This window comes from Ammodytes marinus (genome assembly GCF_949987685.1).
Source record: "Ammodytes marinus genome assembly, chromosome: 16".
In the NCBI taxonomy this organism is placed as follows: domain Eukaryota; kingdom Metazoa; phylum Chordata; class Actinopteri; order Uranoscopiformes; family Ammodytidae; genus Ammodytes; species Ammodytes marinus.
The window spans coordinates 20,755,096-20,775,681 of record NC_137220.1 but is presented as its reverse complement, the minus strand read 5'-3'; the positions used below and the strand labels follow the sequence as shown (position 1 = coordinate 20,775,681).

Below are 20,586 nucleotides of genomic sequence, written 5' to 3'. Positions count from 1 at the left end.
ATGTCTTACTCTGATATAAAGTACAACAAATTATAGCTCCATGTACATCTGCAACAACATTAAAATGGTGTGTATCTGTTACTGCATCCACAGGGAAACAATAATGTTACAGGTCAGAATACAGACTAGATACTGGGTGCTTTAACTTTGATCATTTGGGGGCGCCTTTAGCTCAGTTGGTAAGGCGTCCCCCTCCCGGGCCGGGCCCAGCAGCAGACCCGGGTTCGATTCCCACCCGCGGTCGTTCTCTGCATGTCACTCCCCTCTCTGCCCCATTTCACCTCTGTATCTCTGCACTATCAATAAAGCATAAAAATGCCCAAATAATATATAAAAAAAATTAAAAAAACTTTGATAATTTGAATAATCTTCCTACTGTCCTTCGAAAAAAAAACTCTGTGATGGAATTCGAATGATGTGTGGGGGATTTTAAAGGCATGCAAGGTTTATTGAGAGTTGCAATGTGGGAAATGTAGGACAGCATTTTTGGGAGCTATAGACTCATACTTAAAATTGGCAATAGTTCCAGATCTGAGTTCTCCCTCTTCAATAAGTAAATATAACATGCCTGCATGTAACCAGCACTTTGTGTTTTCACTAGTGTCCATTTGGTTCTAAAGTTTCTGAACTGCACATACAGTATACATGTGTAATCCTTGAATTGAAGATGAAAACAGATGTGATAAGATGTTATTATATCATTATATTCCAGAAGTTTATAATACAAGTGTACTGCGAGGCAATAGTCCTGGTCAATGTGGCGTATACAGTATAATCCAATAATGTGCAAAATATAATTTAAGTACACAGGCAGAAAAATAACTGCTTTTTCGGAGCACCGTTAACCAATATGAAGACTCTTGACTGACGGAATGTGGAGGCTTCCTCTCTGCCTGCCCGCTCCTTTGTGAATGTGCAGTGGTGTGGATGCAATCGTCTGCTCTGCTCCTCTCTCTCTCTCTCTTTGCCAACCTCGCACATCACAACAGAAAGATAGTGATGGGGGGAGGGGGGAGGGTGATACCTAGATGGGTCTGTGAGCAGCATTACATGAGCATCTCTCTCTCCTGGCTTTGGAGAGACAGAAAAAAGGAAAAGAGGCCGATAGTGCTGTGTGTGTGTGTGTGTGTGTGTGTGTGTGTGTGTGTGTGTGGCCATGGAAGCATGTGTCAGTCTCTGGTGGCAGTAAACAGAGAAAGAGAGGGGTGCGGGGGGGAGGGGGGGGGCTGACGCAACACACACACACACACACACACACACCACACACACAAACACACACACACACACACACACACACACACACACACACAGCCTTTAATGACACAATAAACAACCATCAATACAGATTATGCCACCCGCCTTGACACACAAACATTGAAGCAGCCCATTAACAAACACAGACCTCAGGTCACGCTCAAGGTCTGCTCACACACACACACAAGCACACACACACACGCAAGCACACATACATGCACAAACGACCTCAGTGCCATGTGCAGAAGGGACGTTGACAGCAAACTGATGATGACCCTCCAGATGGTGCCAGATGTGTCTGCATGAGCGTGTGGTGTGTGTGTGTGTGTGTGTGTGTGTCCGTTTCAAGTGTGTATCTGTGATGCAGGTGAATCTGTGCAGACTGGATGTCTGGCCTGAGTAGGAGTAAATGAGTTGCAGCAGGGCAGAGCCTTTGCCAGACCCATTACATACACACATACACACACACACCAAACCACATCTTACCTTTACGTACATACACACCTCTGTGCTCACACAATGCAACCACACTTCCACCCATTAACACCACAAGCCACACGCACATTTCTCTCCTAACTGCACACACACACACACACACACACACACGCTGTCCTGTGAGCTCTGTGTTTAATGCTAGATGACAAACAGGTCTGTGTTAACATCAGCCCGGTGCTACACTCCCCTGCTGCTGTTTGTCTGGGACTCTCTGGGCTCTGCTCTGTCATTATGGCCTGGCTGTTTGTTTGTTTTTTTTTGGGGAAAGAACGGCTCAAGGTCCGCCTCATGTAACAGGGGCGTCATGCAGACACTTTGCAGGCGCCCCTCTCTCTCTCCCTCTCTCCCTCTCTCTCTCCCTCTACCTCTTCCCTTCCCCAAAGCAATCAGCTTGTCAGGAACTGAGAGAGACACGGTTTATTTGGCTTTCTCGCCTCTTCCGCGAATTGAATTTTCACAAAGCGTGTCAAGCTGTTTTTGGACAGGTACAGACCTTGATCCTCCAATTTGAGCGCCTTCGGTTAGAGAGGTGTAGGACTCATAGAAGGGCACACTCCAGGATGTAATGATAAAATGTTGCGGTGAGGATGATGACAACAAGTGATTAAGTGTTTATGGAGGAAGGATGGCGGCCTGTGTGCCATTAGATGCCAGACCAGTGATTGACTGTCCGACACGTCTGCCTGTGCACGGGGCTATGATAAACATGATGGCTACACACAAAGGGAGCAGACCCAGCGACAGTAATACCTGACAGTGGAATACAGCCACCCCTGCCATCAATATTACTTGAGTTGGATTTTTGCAAAATGTGCTGACTCACCTGTACTGTCATTTTTAGAGGCTGTAGTTGCGTGATATTCTAAAAAGGTGTTCCTGTAATTCTGTCCGCCCCTGATGCAGCAGTGATTGAAGTTCTTAGAGCTTTTGGAACAATATTTCTTCATCAATTAGACACATGGATGTTTCACTAAGGGATTTTCCTATTGCAGCAGCGAACAATATCATACTGAATGGGACAATTAGAACGTGTATAATAAACGTACTGCTCATAATAAGCAGCTTGTTTTCTCAGTATTCTCCTGCAGACTCTTTTGCTTGCGAATTGCTTTAGTTTCCTTATGCAATGCAGTCCACTGAGGATTGGCCCCAGAGGCCTTAACCTGTCCTCTGTATGTGATGCACTGATCACTTTTTTGATGCACTATTGTACATAATATGCTCCACCAAGTTCAACAGACACTAGTTTGGCCACTACCCGTGTTAGCCAGACCCTTTTTTTAATCCCAAGGGTTTTTTTTCTCTCTGTACGTTCTCCACTACAGACTATGTGGTGCACCCCGCTGCTGATTCCTACAAACTGTTCTGAGGCCATGCGCTGACCTGCCGATTGAACTCTGCCATCTGTGTTGTGGCAGCGAGCACACTAGTCCAAAGTTTTATGTACGCCTGAATACCCTTATGCCACATTATGTCGGACTCAAGCTAGATCAATAGCCAACAAGTCATAAAATAGGCCTATACATTGTCTCCTACAGGTTGATCGGAAATTATATTTATTTATCTGGTTGTTTCTTCTTAAGTCGTTATCTTGAATTTTTTTTCTTATCTTTTACCCCCAGAAAGACCATGAAACCAGCAGTTGAAGAATGAACCTGCAGTGAGTCTTTTGTAGATGCACAACAGTTTAAACTAAAGGCCCGATCTAAAACATATGTGTGGGTGCGCATGGGGACAGGATTTTTACAACTTCAGGTCAAGGGCTTGTGTTCAAATCAATGAAGAAGAAGAAGAAGAAGAAGAAGAAGAAGAAGAAGAAGAAGAAGAAGAAGAAGAAGAAGAAGAAGAAGAAGAAGAAGAAGAAGAAGAAGAAGAAGAAGAAGAAGAAGAAGAAGAAGAAGAAGAAGAAGAAGAAGAAGAAGAAGAAGAAGAAGAAGAAGAAGAAGAAGAAGAATTGGATTGGTCCTTTAAACACTGAAGTCACACGGGCACAATGAAAGCCATCATTTCGCCCCATTATGTGTCATCAACCCCGGTTCCTTTTATTCAAATCAGGCCCACCTGCTGCTTTGATCCGTGCCAGGTATAGATGCTGCATGCGTGGGCTGGAGCTAACCATAGCTGTAAAAAATGGATGGTTTATTTTCCTTTTTTTTTCTGAATGACTCACTGTAATCTAAGCTTAAATATTTGAAATCTTATCAATTGCAGTCCATGCTACCGGGCCACGCGCATCATCCTTGCCTCATCTGCTGACAACTGTATCAGCTCCGTTAAATGAGCAGAAGTGTCAGTGTGGAACATATAGGCTACATACAACAGCCTGGATCTATCTGCAGCTCTCTCTGGCTTCGCTCGGCGTTGTTGCCCACACATTAGAGTGGGCTGTGGATGCGAAACATTGCTGGATGTCGTAGTAGTGCTACGTTGCCAGCAGAAAACACACCATTAGAAGTGCAGAGTGATACAGACCAGGGGAAAAACCAGGATAAACGAGTCAGGTGTTACTCCTCACACACACACACACACACACACACACACAGGGTTTGTCCGCCCCATGTCCCTGAATCCTTTTATATGTGTGGAATCACTGTAATGTTTGCCACTGAAGGTGATGTTGAGCCTTATCAAATCACAAGGCCAATGGTATCATCTCTCACCCCACCCCCCCAAACACACCGACACACACTCCCTCCCTCGCTGCTGCAGTGCACTCAGAAAGGGGTCTCAAGATGGGCTGTCAGTCTCCAATCACACCGATAATCCTCCCTGATACACCCCGATGCGTGCAGCCCCTTCCCTCCCCTCTCCATCACTCTCTCTCACACACACACACACACACACACATCACACATAGACATCATCATCAGTTAGGCCTATTAACAGACAGCAATGGAATGCGAGAAATAGCCTTCCAACCATTGTTCTAACAAAGCCGTCAATGGTTAGGTTTTAAATATGTTTATAATAGGCCAATCGCTTTGCTATTATAGGCTATATGAGTTAGCCTACCGCTTGCAATAGCATAAAATAGAGTCTTACTTGCTTTCCCTGGCCGGGGCCTTTGCAGCAGCTTCTGCACGGTAAGCAGGTCCTCGGTCTTCACCGCCTGCAGCAGTTCCTGGTCCTTCCCCATCTTCCGCTCTGAGCCGCTCTCTACTCCCGCAGCATCCTCCGACTCAGCGGCACTTCAGTCCAGCCTCACCCCGCGGAGGGTGCGTCTACCGCGGCCACGAACTGCCTCCCGCCCGCCTCCCCTCTGGTCTCTGGCTGGATTAGAGCCCCTAGAGCTCTAGCATATGATGGGGAGAGATAGATAGAGATAGAGAGGGAGGGATAGGCTGGCTGGGATGAGGGGATGCTCTCGGGTTCCCCCCCGCTAAGTGCAGCACCACTGGATGGGAACGGGAGTGGGGGTTTCTGGGCCGTTCGAGATTCCTGTATCAGCGCACTGGCGTCGCGTGCGTGATATTTTGACGGCGGAGATGAATGGTGTCGTTTCCACAGCTTTGCTCGCGCTCCTCATCTGGAGGCTGGTCGCTCCTTCTCTTGCAGCTGCGCTCCGCAACCACCAAATAACCTAGCGGACGATCCTCGCCGAAGGAAGGAGGCGTCAAAGCGGGTTCACTCGTGGACAGTGCGTGTAAATGATTGTGCCTTTAAAAATCGGGCGCGCGCGATGTCTTTTTCTCCAGAGGTTGTGGCGCTCTCGTGCTCTGCGTCGTAAACACAATCCAGCGCTGCGCTGCTGCCATCGCTCCGCGTGCGCCCGACCTCTGTATTTGGTAATGATTTCTCCGCGTGAGGGGAGCAGGGGTAGTGAGAGGGGGGCACGTGCACGCGCTCGCGCGCGCTACAGCTGGCCCTTCTCGCGCCGCTAAATGGCTCGTGCTGCAACTTGGGGGCGGACCAGGAGCGCGATGCTCTCCCGCCTCCCTTTTCATCTCTGTTTCTATGTCCCCTCTCTCTCTTTGCTTTACGGAGAGGCTGGAGAGATTTATTCAGCTGAGAAAGAAGGCGCAGACAAAGTTAACAACCAATGTGTTCCTCTCTCTGCTTCTTATTAGCTCCATAGGCTATAGTTTTATTATTATGTCCACATGCATCACAGATTTCTCCAGTGATGTCAGAGTCAGATCACAGTTAGTGCACAGCACACTGCACCTTGTCTGAGACAAGATATTTGAGGTTTGTCTATGGTCCTCTTCTATCACCTTTGATACATCACACACCTGCCTCAACAGGGGTGTGGGAATTGGTTACCCTGAAAGAAGATTCAATATTTTTTCTCATTTGTGTGCTCCATATAAAAACAAAACAGTGTTTCATGTATGTTTAAGTTCATCTGCCGTCTGAATAACTCAGAAAATCTGATTGTTTTGGAACTGACGAACATTGCATTTAGTGCCACACGTTACACATCACTGCTCTGGAAACACTGGTATAAGTGTCTTCTAATAGGGGGTTGCTAGACAACCTTGTATGTTGTTGTTGTTGTTGTTGTAGTTGTTGTCGTCGTCGTCGTCGCTGTTTGTATTGTTTTATGTTCTTTTGTATTATCTGGACTTAGAGTCTGTAATAAAAATGATCTATCTATCTATCTATCTATGTCACTAGTCCATATATTTACTGCCGGCAGGTTTGCTTAGCTTTGCAAAAAAGCTGTATGTCAAATTGCACACACACACACACACACACACACACACACACACACACACACACACACACACACACACACACACACACACACACACACACACACACACACAGTCGTTCACACAGCGTGAGAAGCTAATGGTGTGCTGGCTATAACGCACCTTCCCTTATGTGTCCACACACATTCTACTTCGAAGTAGGCCTATAGGAGGGCCTACATATCATAGTGCTCTGAATTTTTATATTTGGAACAATTCATTACTTTTTTAGGATTTCAGTCTTTCCTTGAACCTGTAGACATAGCTTGTAACATATGGGCCTACTACAGTGAATGCACATAATGCTGTGGCCATAAAGACAATGTGAGAGAAGAGCACAAAACAGCCGTTTTCTAGCTGCAGCATGTAACTTTCTCTGTCCAACCTCCTCCTGATTTTTAACTCTACTCTCCTCTCTATTGTTGTGTGTGTGTGTGTGTGTGTGTGTGTGTGTGTGTGTGTGTGTGTGTGTGTGTGTGTGTGTGTGTGTGTAGGCTTTGTGTGTGTGTAGGCTTTGTGTGTGTGGGCAGTGTGTAGTGCTTGATGCTGCTCTCTGCCTCCTCCACATATCCAGTTAGTTATGTAAGAACACTGAAGAGTAGCCCATATGGTAGTGAGAGTATATACAATCTGTCTCACATTAATGTGAAAGCAGTGTGTGTTAACACAAATGCCTGATGCTTCATTTTCATTAAGAGTTTACCTGCACTACCTTACCCCATCCTATCTCTCTCCCTTTAACTGTCTCTTTCGTTCTTCTTCTTCTGGCTTTGTTTGACAGGAACAATTGTTTTGAGATAAGATTTGATTTGTGGCCAAGGAAGGGAGGAGATGGAGATTCATGAGCCACTTGTAAACATTCAAAGGGAGTCCTCATCTGTGTGTGGGTGTGTGTGTGTGCGTGTATCGTGCACGTGCGTAAGTACATGTGTGTGTGTGTGTTTTTGAGAGAGAGAAACTGCTCGGATTCATATTAAATAGATGGTATAGTGGTGGTACATGAAAACTATTTCATGGTATTACAACTAAGATGTTGCTCATTGAATTGAACATTCTCAGAACAAAATTATATTATATTATTGGCCTATATTATATATATATTTCCTTTTTCTTATGCCTTTCTGAACCGACTCACCCTGGCTGCAATGCTGGGATTTAACTGAGACAAGAAAAAGACACAGGCTCATTTTAAAAGCTGATCATGAACAGTGCAGCAGTTAAAATTAAAAATATAAAATGTATTGTTTATTGTAACATGAATACATAAATAAAAACAGTGTATTTCAAACTTGTAAGTCACTCCATTTAGGCCTAACAAGAACTGAAGTAGGGATATTGTGTGAAGAATCCAGACAAACACACTGCCCTCAAGTGGCCTGACACAAAGCATACACCTCCCTGAAGGGCTCTCATGGTTCAGTCTAGTAACTAGAGTGATCACTAGTTTGAGTGATTGAGTCACTTCGAGAAATGAGCAATGTATGAGGAGTAAAAAAAAAACTGTCTGTGCTCATTTTAATATAAACCAGTGGCTACAATTGTGTGTTTTTATATAGCCTATTATAAGCCCAGGCCTACAATGTCAGTGAGTCAGTCTTAAATATATAACAGATGAAAAAAAAATAGATGATAAAAAGAGACACATAGGCTAATGAACAAGATAGGATACTCTGCTTTCCAATGTTGTTGTTGCATTTTCCTTTCACTTTGAAACATCAGAAGGTTGAGTTCAATGTCTTTGGAAATTAGGGATACTGGAAGACCTCAATGAAACGGTGTTTGAAAAAAAAGTAATTAAATTAAATTAAAAAATTCAGCGACTGCACTCACATGTTAGACAACTGCATACGAAAGACTTATCTTTTGCATCTAAACTTAAGTGTCGACATAAATTATGGAGTAGAATCACTTCTCTACAAAAAGCATGCCAGATACGGGTTAGGTTAAGAGTACCTGAATGCATCTTAAATCCGCCTCTTATCCATTTCCTTGCCTGTGATTGGTCCAGCTTGCGCGTCCATCAATAACTAACCATCGCAGGCAGTCTGTGAGTGAAGGGAACAGGTTGTAGGGAGCAGAAGGCTTGTATTCTATATTCAAATACTGTCGGTTGCAGATTGTAACCGGACCTACACGCAAGCTGGTAAGGCGTATTATTCTGCTCTGTTTTTATTCAATATTTGTTATCTTTCCACCCTTCTGTCTTCGCTACTTAGAAATACTTTGGGATTCACGAAAAATCACCTCGCGCATTTATAGACTGTGCAAGATTAATTCATGCGAGATATCGCGTTAGTACTAGTGTGTTAACGGTAGCTCCCGCTATTTCATCCCTTTACAGCCTTTCATTTAATATTAGCTGACGTTAATTTGACTCATATTGGTCCAACTGCTTTTACACAATAGCCAGTGTAAACAATATGTCAGCACAGGGCTTTAACGTCCCAACACAGCCTTCACATACGGATGTGTGTTGTCCTGCTAGCTTAGCAACATAAGGGCGCTAATGTTGCGACTGTTGATAGTTGGGATGAACGATTTCTACTAAAACTCGCAAAGCTTAAATACGCTTGGAAAATAATAATGTCCCAGTCTGCTATTTTGAAGTTGCACATGGTTGCATATGGCATTCTGGCTGCAGCCCTGCCTTTGTGTTTTCTGTGTGATGATGGTCCCCCTCCTCGTGAGCTTGTGAGACGAGCCCCCTCCCCCTACACACTCCTGACTGTAGGACATGTGCTATCAGGCACGCAGTAACACACACACACACACACACACACACACACACACACACACACACACACACACACACACACACACACACACACACACACACACACACACACACACACACACACACACACACACACACACACACACACACACACACACACACACCTCTTTTAAGATAATAGATAAATAGGTCCATGATCAACACACAGCTTCTGAAAGCCAATCGGACTGTATAATTGGATACTGTAACCTTTGAATGATAGAACACTGTCAAGATTGATTTAAGTATAGACATGAGAATGTGGAGTGTGGGAGATACTGATAGCCATTCACGGTAAATCTCATTAACCCTCCCAAGTTAGTTTTGATTGGTCGTATACAATATCAAACATCTCATCACAGGAAATTGATGCTAGTAGCTATTGCACATTCTGCACACTTGGTCCTGCTTTTAGACTTTTAGGAGTTGTAGCATTTTATGAGCTGGCTTTAAAAAAGAAAAATCTCTCCGGGATTCTGGAGAGACACCCAATGCATATGTTTATGGAAATATAGAAATCCCATGACTGTCGTTATTAAAACGAGGCAAAAAGCCTCTTCAAAGACTGAAAGGGAAGAGGGTTTGCTCTCCATTGAAAAGTGAGGAGATACAGCGGCTGCACTTGTGTGGCTTGAAATGACGCTATTATTCAGTGTAAAAGGACAACTCGTCCTTGCTGTTCTCACTGGGAAGTTCATAAATAACTCTGTTTTAAGATGGTGAAGTCCGTTTCAAATAATGTTGCACAGCAGTTTGTGGTCGTTTTGTAACTTTAACAAAGCCAAGAATAAGAAGAAGAATGGATGGTAATGAATACACAGTTATATCGGATAGAAAACTACATTGCATAATCCTGATGGGCTTAAAGATACGACCCCATCATGGCTAGCCATAGAACAGGAAATGAGAGACACTTCTCTTCCAGCGCTACTCCATGCAGAAACCCGATAGTATCATTTAAAGATATCGGTTCTGTAGTTAACCCTGAGTAACAAGGTTTTGACACATTGATTTTTATAGGAAGTCTCCCACCCCCCACCCTCTGCACTGCAGGAAGGGCTCAGCGCAGTGTGGGTGCCCAGGGATCCTGACTGTAGAGAGAGCAGCGGTGGCAGAGACCCCGGAGATATGAACCACACCAAGGGAGGCCTGGTCATCTTCACAGCCAACTCCCACCCAGCCAGCCGCGAGATGGGCAAGAGGATTTCAGAGTGAGTACAGGAGGCATGGGTGACATCACACACACACACACACACACACACACACACACACACACACACACACACACACACACACACACACACACACACACACACACACACACACACACACACACACACACACACACACAGAGCTATGCAGGGGCAAAACGTCTTATTTTAAATAAACAACCCATATGAGTCCTTCAGGAACAGGTGTGTTCATGGAAATATTGAACTGGTTCCAATTTAGAACAGGTTTTTCAAACCCAACCCTATAAGTGACTAGCCTGGTACAACCAGACCATCGTACTTCATTTCATTTGTACAGAAGGTCTGGAACTGCTGTAATTGGCAAACGTTCACTCACTTGGAGGCGGGCGTCTGTTGAAGTTTAAAACTATTGGATCTGCTCAGTGCCACTCTGGATTAGCCAACCAATCGCATAACGTTTGGTCGTCACGTGTGTCATGAGCCGGTTTCTGACGGTGCGTTCAAGTTGTACAGGGAACTCGGAAATTTCCGACTTCACTACATATTGTAGTCTATGGATCTACCGGTACCTGGCAACGGTAACTTGTTAGAGCCTAACGTTTAGTTATTTGGACGAGAAAGGTTGTCGGCGTCCATACTTTCGCAAGCAGATGCACTGTAACACAGACAGGTCGGAACTCGAAACTACCAAGTCGGAAATCTCCTTCTTCCGTGTATAAAGAACGCAGCAGTCAACTGAAACTGGAGCGCGACTTCGACGTCATCGTTCTCAGCCACTCGTTTTGTTCGCTGATTGGACAGGCAGAAATCTGCCTGAGCAGAATCCCATTAATACGCCCCGTCCCCAGACTGACTACTGAAGGGAAAATGAAATCTGGCCGGAGGTAGGTAGGCGGGCGGAGCCAGGCTAATAAGTGACTCAACATAGGACAATAACACAGAATATCATCCGTTTATAGAGTCCAACCTTTTCAAAGTCTGTTTATTTAGAAAACATTTTTTTAAGTGTATAGAGGACCCGGAAGTTGAAAAAGTAATGTCTTTGCCCAAGAGTAGTGAAATAGTGTCATCGGTTGTGGTTGCACAATGGGCTGGTACATCCTCTATGTGTCGTGGTTTAATGGGGAAAAAAACATTCATAATCTGTCAAATATACTCAAATTGCACTCAATGCAATCCTGCTCGGCACAATTACACTGGAGTCTTTGCGTGTTTTTAAAACAAATTAGAGTTTTCCTGAGCCTGTCTTAACAGACAACACTGTGTGTGTTTGTTGAGGCTTTACAGGGAGGAGCTGCACAGTGAGCACGTCAGCTTGTCCAAACGGTAGCCATAAAAACAAATGTCTATGCTTGACTCTTTTTCATTGTTAAAGCTCCCATATTATACACTTTTCGGTTCTATTATACACCATATTATATGGTCTTAGTGGTCCCTAATACGTTTTTCTTCAATTGTTTGCTGAAAAAAACTTTCAGATAATTTATTGTACTATGCTGATGTTCAGCTAATCTCACAATGGCCTATTTTTTAAAAAGAGCTGCAGCTCCCCTCATAAATATACAATCTTTGAGCTCCCCCCGCCCCCTGTCCGGAAGCGAAGCCAGATATGCCTCGCCCTCTGTCTGTTTGTAAACAATGATGACGTATAGCCTGTTAGCACAGTTAGGTTTAGCCTACCCATGAGAAGGACCAAGTCTAGTGCTAGTAACGCACTTTGAACAGTTTGACATGACCTATCCTTGTCTACATGAAAGACTATGTTCATACAGATGCACTGACAGCCACACACTAATGGAAACGGCATGTTCACAATAAAAATGCTGCAAAAGATGGTGGCTACTGCGAAGCTAGCTCGGGAGCTAGCTGCTAACAATACCACTAAAATCAGTGAAAAAATTATCTTCAAAGTCAGACTTCTTCAGTATACCATCCAATCCTTTGTCCTGTTAAAAACGATGCATTTCCAGACTGGTGTGGGGAATATAAATATGTTTTTATGAGCAAAAGCTGAATGCCTGTCCCAAAGCTAATAGCTATACACCAGTCAGGCAAAAATACCAATAAAAACATTTATTTCATGTTTTGCCTTACTACAGGCATCTTGTCGCTTAGCAACAAGCAAACAACATGGGGGTGAAGGAATATTTTTCGAGAGGATCTCGGGGCCGTGGACCAATAAGAAATAGGGGGGTGGACTGCACAGTGGAAGCTTCTGGCTTTCCAGTTTGATGTCAGAAACGGGGAGAATTCTGACTGGAGTATATTGGGTGGAGAGGTGGAGGGTTTCAGAAAAGGGGAGAGTGAGAAAAGGAGAGAGCTTTCTTTTTTTGATACTTTGGCAGTCCGTAGACCCATAATTATGTTCAAAAACATTGGAAAAGTGCATTTGCACAATATGGGAGCTTTAATGTATGTGTTTCACATCTCTTCTTATTCTTCCTCTCTACTTTCTTTCTCCATCACTCACTTTCTTAGGCGGCTAGGTGTGGAGCTTGGCAAAGTGCAGGTGTACCAGGAAGCTAACAGAGGTGAGATTGGTCGGACAGGGAATGACTCCTTGTGCATGTTTTATTTTTATTTTGTAAAATCAGTTAGTCTCATTGAGAACAAGATACAGCAGAAGAAATGCAACATAGAAGCAAGAAAAACCTGCACACACCAGCAACACCAATCGTTTTGTGGACTCGATTCTCTTACACACTATCGGTTCTCAGTAAAGACTTTTCAAACAGCCACTGATTGCACCTGCTTTATCACACGTAGCAGATGCGAGTCAAACAAAACAAAGAGAAAATATGTAGCGTGGTAGATTACATACCTCAAGCGGTTATCTTCTAAAACGAGCAAGACGAGAAATTAAAAAAGACTACTACGATCCTTTTTAATGAGCCTGTGCTACAGTCGGTATCAAATGATCCAAATGATCAGTATTAGTTGAGGCAGAAAAAAGAATATTCCACCAAAGGGAACACATGCTGGCTTGATGGCAGTTCTGCTGGACATCTAGCTCTGCCTGGGAAGCATTTTGTTTTCTTATCTCTTTTCTGTTGGGGGTTGTTCTTTTTGGCTTCTAGTATCTATGGTCTAACACCGTGGGTGGGGGTGGGTGAGAGCACATAGGGCTGAGAAAGGCCTCTAATGAAGCTGGCAGGCCTCGCAGGGCTTTGTGAGGTAGGAGTGTGCTCGGGGATGTGTGTTGACGTACTCACTCTCACTCTCACTCTGCTCCCTCATTCTCACGCTCTTGTTTGTTTCCATAGAAACACGGGTACAGGTGCAGGAGTCGGTGCGAGGCAAAGACGTGTTTGTCATTCAGACAGTGTCAAAGTAAGAAAACACACACACACACACACAGACTCACACAATAGAACACTTCAATGTCGTTTTCCCCTCCGAGGACATCTGACTCGCATCAAATGTTTTCTCACTCCTCTTGCTCCCTGTCTTTGCCCTGTCAGAGATGTGAACACCACCATCATGGAGATGTTGATTTTGGTGTACGCGTGCCGGACGTCCTGTGCCCGGAGCATCACGGGCGTCCTGCCTTACTTCCCCTACAGCAAGCAGTGCAAGATGAGGAAGAGGGGCTCCATCGTCACCAAGCTCATCGCCTCCATGATGTGCAAAGCCGGTAAAGCAGTAGACAGGCTTTCTGTGTTATATGGCACCAAACGAGCGCAAGAGAGTAACCCTTATCTCAACCGAGATTTTTACGCGCGTGAAAAAACGCGTTGACGTTAAACTATGCCGTTGCCTCCACCAGCCCCGTGGGGTGTGAGTGTTAGCTGCTCTTCATGCAAGCGACCTGAAGCATTTTCTTTTACGCTTTTATCCAATTTATGACGATATGCATGTAAACGCCAGGTTGATGGCCAATAAGAAAGGTACTGAATACATAAATGTATCTACATTTTGCAACCTAGTATTCATTATTTCGAACCTCGTCAGTAAAGGCTGACTGCAGTTCACTATATATTCGGGTTTGATCAGTATATCATTGTAATTTAAACTTTGATCATATTTACTATTTTATTATCTGACCTACTGATGGCGTATTTTTCCTCATTTTATTGCGGATCATTGCATCAGTGTTGATGGAAAAATTCAAACGGAATATTCACTCAAGGAATTCTGCTCACGGCACAGAAAGTTTGGCTGCTGCTTTTGTTGTTCGACGCTTTGAAACGGACTGAAAAGACGGGACCGCTAGAGACAGTTGCTTCAGTGGTGTGTTCACATGCGCACGTAAATTTCAACGGCGTAATATGTGACCTCTAACAGAAGGTTTGACGTACACGGAATTGGTCAAATAGGACATTGTGTGTTTATCCATCCACAGCTATGGAGCATTAACGCTGTCAAACTGACCGTGTCTGTGCAGGTCTCACTCACCTCATCACCATGGACCTCCATCAGAAAGAGATTCAAGGCTTCTTCAACATCCCGGTGGACAATCTCAGAGCTTCGCCTTTCCTGCTGCAGTACATACAGGAAGAGGTAACCAAAGAAAACCCCCCCAAAAAAGCCATATTAACACACCTCTTCTATTTGTTTTCTCACAACCCTTTAGAAGCCTACACTGTTTTTAATGGTGTCAATCAAACTACTGTTCATTTATCCGTTTTCTTCTTAAACATATTAGCTTATTTTGTACTGTTGATTCACCTCACGTGCTATAGATGCAGTTTACAGTGATAATCGGTGGCAGATTTACTGTTGCAATTCATAGTGGATTCTGAAACAAGGGATCCTGGATTTAAGATGGCGGTAGAGACAGAGGCAGGTTTCTTTTGTTTAGCAGGTGATAAGGGTGACTGTGTCAGCTGTCCACGGCAGACGTCAACCTCCTCACCACTTGATGACATTAGAATAAAGAAACAGCATTTTGTGTTTGAGTGTTGAGCTAATAGATATTAAGTTTGATGAGTAGATAATAAAAGTTCAGTGTTATTCAGCTCTAGCCAAGAAAAATATTGAATCTATTTGTTTTAACAACTAAGCTACTTTACAAGCTGCATGTTTTTGATTTTTTTGAAGGTACAAGAGAACAGTCTTTTTGGGATGAGTATAAGAGGTGGAGAGACTCTGGAGAATACTTGTCAAAATCCCTTTTTTGTCAAAATCAGTGAATATCTCCTCACCATCCAATACCTGTCTGTACTTTGTGTGTGCTTAAAATAAATCTGGTGTTAATACACGGGCTGTAAATAGTATGTAAACAAAGTGGCCCACCATAGCTAGCATCATTCCACAGTGGATTTTCTTTTTTAGCACACACACAGTACGGACAGGTAGCGGATAGTGAGGAGGTATTCACTGATTTTTGTCAAAAAGTGAATTTGACAACAAGCATTCTCCAGAATTGCTGACTCCGCCTTTAACAAGTTAGTTTGCCATATAACCTGGGTAACACATTTGGCTGGGGTTTGCTAATGTTAGCCTAAACCATGTTCCACAGTGAATGCCATGAATGCAAGCTTCTTTTTTTTTTTTTTTGTGCGCTGAGGTAAAATAGCAGATAAAGACATAAAATTCTTCTAAAGCTGGATCCGCCCAGTTACAGTTGCTAAGCTACAGTCAGACTCTCACTGTGTCGGGGGTTTTAGTGCACCTTTTTAATTGTATGCAAATCTGACATTCAATTTGTATCTTCACCTACAGATCCCTGACTATAGAAATGCTGTGATTGTTGCCAAATCTCCTGCTTCTGCCAAAAGGTAGGCTCTCGTCACACGCTGCATTCGTCAAATCACCTTCAACCGTGCTGAGCTGTAACTCAATATATTTAATGAGCCAAAACTCTTTATTTCCCTCACTGTGGAAGTTAAGGTCCAAATAACAAGCACTTCGACTGTTAAACTTCAATGGAATAAAAGTTTGGTTTCAAACGTGGGTTTCATTTCGTGTTGTGGTACTGGTATGTGACCTGTCCTGTGTGTGTACTGTGCAGGGCTCAGTCATTCGCTGAGCGTCTGCGTCTGGGTATAGCTGTGATCCACGGTGAGGCTCAGGACGCAGAGTCAGACCAGGTAGACGGACGACACTCCCCACCCGCCGTCAAGTCCACCGGAGCCATTCACCCCAGCATGGACATACCACGTAATGCACGCAAGCACACACACACACACACACACACACACACACACACACACACACACACACACACACACACACACACACACACACACACACACACACACACACATTTGTATGGCTATACTTGTGAGGACATCCATTGACATAATGCATTTCCTAGCTCCTTACCCAAAAATCAAACCTAAATGCCTAACCCCAAGCCTAACACTAACCTAATTCATACTTGAACCTTAAACCTAGTGTCAACCCTCAAACAGCCCTTTAAAGGCATATCCCGAAGTGAGAACCAGCCAAAATGGCCTCACTATTACAGTCTTAACTCAAATTGGTTCTCACACACACACACACACACACACACGCACACACACACACACACACACACACACACACACACACACACACACACACACACACACACACACACACACACACACACACACACACACACACACACACACACACACACACACACACACACACACACACACACACACACACACACACAATTCTGAATATAGTGTGTTAAGTTGTTCACCGGTTCTGTTCCCAGTGTTGATCCCTAAAGAGAAGCCTCCCATCACTGTGGTAGGAGACGTGGGGGGACGCATCGCCATCATAGTGGTGAGAGAATACAGTCTGAACATTAATATGTGGCCTATACGAGAATTATTGTGTTGTGTCATGTATTGCTGCCAAATCAGCAGCTGCATGCCATGTTTTTTTTACTGTGGCTTAAATTAGTTTCAGCAGAGTGTAACTAGATGAGCAGCTGCACTGTGAAGTGGTGGGCGTGGCCTTAAAGTTCACATGCACACACACACACACACACACACACACACACACACAATGATTGACCAGAGATCCAACCATCCATTATGAGACATACAAACGCATTGACTACATTTATCTGTGCGTTTATGTAGGCTCCCTGTAAAGATGATGGATCAGTGTTGTATATTAATCACATACACACTGCTTTCATTTTGGTTGGGTTAAATTAAAGTTTCAATGATAATTTTGTCCTTCTTTATTTTTGTTTTAAGTGGCCCAAAGAAATGTTGAAATGATCAGAATACAGACCATTCAACTCAATGTTGCTCACTGTTTGAAGACCTTTCAGAAAATATCAAGGTGCAATGTTATGATGAAATAAATAAGTAAAAAGTATGTCCCAATTGTAGCATACTGCATGCCAACTAGATTCTTTTTATGGTCAGATTATAGTATGTAGAATAGGAAAAAAGTAAAAAGTATGCCATTTGGAACGCAGGGCTTGTTTTGAATTGGTCGGGTCTGTTTTGTCCCACAGGATGACATCATCGACAACGTGGACAGTTTTGTGGCGGCGGCTGAGACGCTGAAGGAAAGGGGGGCCTACAAGATCTACGTCATGGCAACGCACGGCATCCTGTCCTCCGACGCCCCCCGCTTCATAGAGGAGTCGGCCATTGACGAGGTGAGTGTGCACCAGGCATGGGACGATAACTGCTTTCAAGGTATGCCGAGGTATGAAAAAGTCAAGATTTCAATACCGCCATTGTCTCTGTCATACCGTTCTAAGGTACTAGAACACACAGGATGTTAACATGCAAGTTTATTAGTGTTCAGACTATTCCTGTATCATTAACCACTTTTACTAGAAGAGAAATGTTTAGAAAGTGAGCATGTCTCTTAAAAACCTTGTTGCACTGCTCACTTAAATGACTGCTTTGTTAAGAATATGTCAATTATTTATAGTATTATGTTATCATACATGTTTGTTCATATTCAGAATATTCTATATGTGGCTTAAGAAATAAAAAGATTATGTCCAGCTGGGGGAAAAAATATTTCACCCAGACATTTCAAAATAACACATTAGAGCTGTAATCTCGATACTGTGATACTTTGACATTTTTGCTAAAGGTTAGCATACCGGCACATTCCTAGTGTGCACTCGGTTTGCCTTCTTTTCTTTTCTTTTTCAACATGAACAATATGCTGATATCACACTTACTCACACCTTTTCATGTTTCTGTGGCTCTGCCTTTCCTTTCCGCACACACAGGTGGTGGTGACCAACACAATCCCCCATGAGCTCCAGAAGCTCCAGTGTCCAAAGATCAAGACAGTGGACATCAGTATGATACTGTCGGAGGCCATCCGCCGCATCCACAATGGAGAGTCCATGTCCTACCTGTTCCGCAACATAGGGGTGGACGACTGAACCACACACACACACACACACACACACACACACACACACACACACACACACACACACACACACACACACACACACACACACACACACACACACACACACACACACACACACACACACACACACACACACACACACACACACACGCACACACACACTCTGCCTTTTCAGATCTTTCCAGAAACATAGGGGTGAATGTTCAAACACTCAAAATTGTTACACCCAAATATCCATTTTCCCTACTTGTACTTGTGCACATAGATGACTGAACACACACTTCCTTGAACTAGTTTTGTCCCGTAGCTGTGACTGAACTCACTGATCTGTGTCCTTTTTAGTGAACTGCTCATCTCTCTCCAACAGCTTACCTCTTGTCAAACAAAACACCCTTTGTTTTTTTAAATCCACTCATTCTCTTTGTTAACTCCATTCCTCCTTCTGAGTAACGTCTTTAGTCGCCTCTCCATATGTCTACGTCAAATCATGAGGGTGACATTGTTTTGGGGCTCGTTTGTACAATCACCTTTTGATTATTCGTATCAGAAAGAGTGCCAGTGCCTTCTACAGGACATATGGGTCTTCACTTCTCCGTTGCACCGACAGTGTCTCGGCTAACAGAGCTAATTCATCACAGGCCCCTTGTATATAATCCAGGAATATGCGGGTTCCCATCTGAATAGAGTGCATGGCTAACCCTCTGTCAGTTTTGTTTATTTATGTGATGTTTGAATGTGCTACTAATATAGTTAGCTTTAGACTCTTACTTAGCTAGCCATATGTCTGTGTGGTTGCCATAGCACGTAGATGCTCATCTGGTGTCAAATCTACTAATTTGTTAACGTTGAACTGGAATTAACACATCTTTATCTCAGTCCGGTCAATTGAAGCATTACAAACATTTTATGGCAGTGCACTTGAGAAATACGTGTTGGCGAAGTCATCCGTTCCAATGTTGCGTGCCATCGTTTTATTGCCTGCTCATATTATTTTTAATCTTATTAGTCCATGCCACAAATAAGCACTCCCACATCCAGCTGGAGGGCTTCAGATAATAAAAGAAACTCACTAACAACCTGTTTCTGAAGTTACCAAGTCACTGCAGTTCTACTGTCAGAAGGTTGTGCTCAGTAAATTGTAAAATGGGTCAATGAATCCTGTTATTATGAAAGAGACCAGATGAAGATTGCTTCAACACATTCTACATGAGTTGAAAACATACAGTATATATATGATTCCAAACTGCAGCTTTAGCTGAAAAGTCAATTGGACCTTTTTCATACGAGCTAAACTTGACTGAAGCAGGTCTTTGTCACTAGATATGTTCCAAAAATCTTTTGTATTTATTTTCAGCAATTAAAATGAATAAATATGACTATAAAGAACAGCTTGTTTTGTGTTGTTTTGCTTCTGACAATAATAACATACTAATGTCATATAATGTAGGTTTTAGAAGGGGAATTGTTAACCATTGTATAATCATAATTTTAATGTTGCATGTTTGCCATACTAATTAACATAACACACAAATACAGCAAAGGAGTAGGGAATGCCATTAGTTTTGCAGGTATCTGGTTTAAACCAAAGAGTTCGACCTTGACGAGAAGTCTGAGATGGCAAGTCAATTAAAATGCATTTTGAGGGGATATACAGTCATATGAAAAAGTCTGGGAACCCCTCTCAGCCGGCATTATAATTGACTCTGCTTTCACACAAAAAAGATAAAAGTGGTATGTCTTTAATTTACCAGGAACAGCTAAGTACTGGGATGTTTTCCAAACAAAGATTTTTTGAAAAGCAGTATTTAGTTTTATGAAATTAAATAAAATGTGAAAAACTGGCTGTGCAAAAATATGGGAACCCTTGTGGTCTTGCTGA

The 20,586-nt window shown here is 43.4% G+C and overlaps 2 protein-coding genes across 3 annotated transcripts in view; one reads left to right on the top strand and one right to left on the bottom strand.

Annotated features, from left to right (window-relative positions):
- Positions 1–4,885, bottom strand: part of caskin1 (CASK interacting protein 1) — a gene marked incomplete at its 5' end in the record, with an annotated part of 88,864 nt that extends 83,979 nt beyond the window's left edge. The window contains one exon of the mRNA XM_080044537.1: positions 4,792–4,885. Coding sequence (XP_079900663.1) covers positions 4,792–4,885 — 94 coding nt within the window. The remainder of the gene's footprint in view (positions 1–4,791) is intronic.
- A 3,613-nt stretch (positions 4,886–8,498) lies between these two features.
- On the top strand, positions 8,499–20,051 carry LOC307263566 (phosphoribosyl pyrophosphate synthase-associated protein 2). Of its 2 annotated transcripts, none has more exons than XM_080044745.1 (11): positions 8,499–8,586; positions 10,270–10,427; positions 12,888–12,940; positions 13,673–13,739; positions 13,871–14,043; positions 14,794–14,909; positions 16,074–16,129; positions 16,363–16,511; positions 17,059–17,129; positions 17,818–17,964; positions 18,556–20,051. In XM_080044745.1, the coding sequence occupies exons 2-11, from the start codon at positions 10,345–10,347 to the stop codon at positions 18,712–18,714; spliced, it is 1,074 nt and encodes a 357-aa protein (XP_079900871.1). In that variant the 5' UTR covers positions 8,499–8,586; positions 10,270–10,344; the 3' UTR covers positions 18,715–20,051. The 2 variants fall into 2 exon arrangements, with proteins under 2 accessions (XP_079900871.1, XP_079900870.1); XM_080044744.1 differs by having other exon boundaries at positions 8,520–8,586; positions 10,237–10,427.
- The last annotated feature ends 535 nt before the right edge of the window (positions 20,052–20,586 follow it).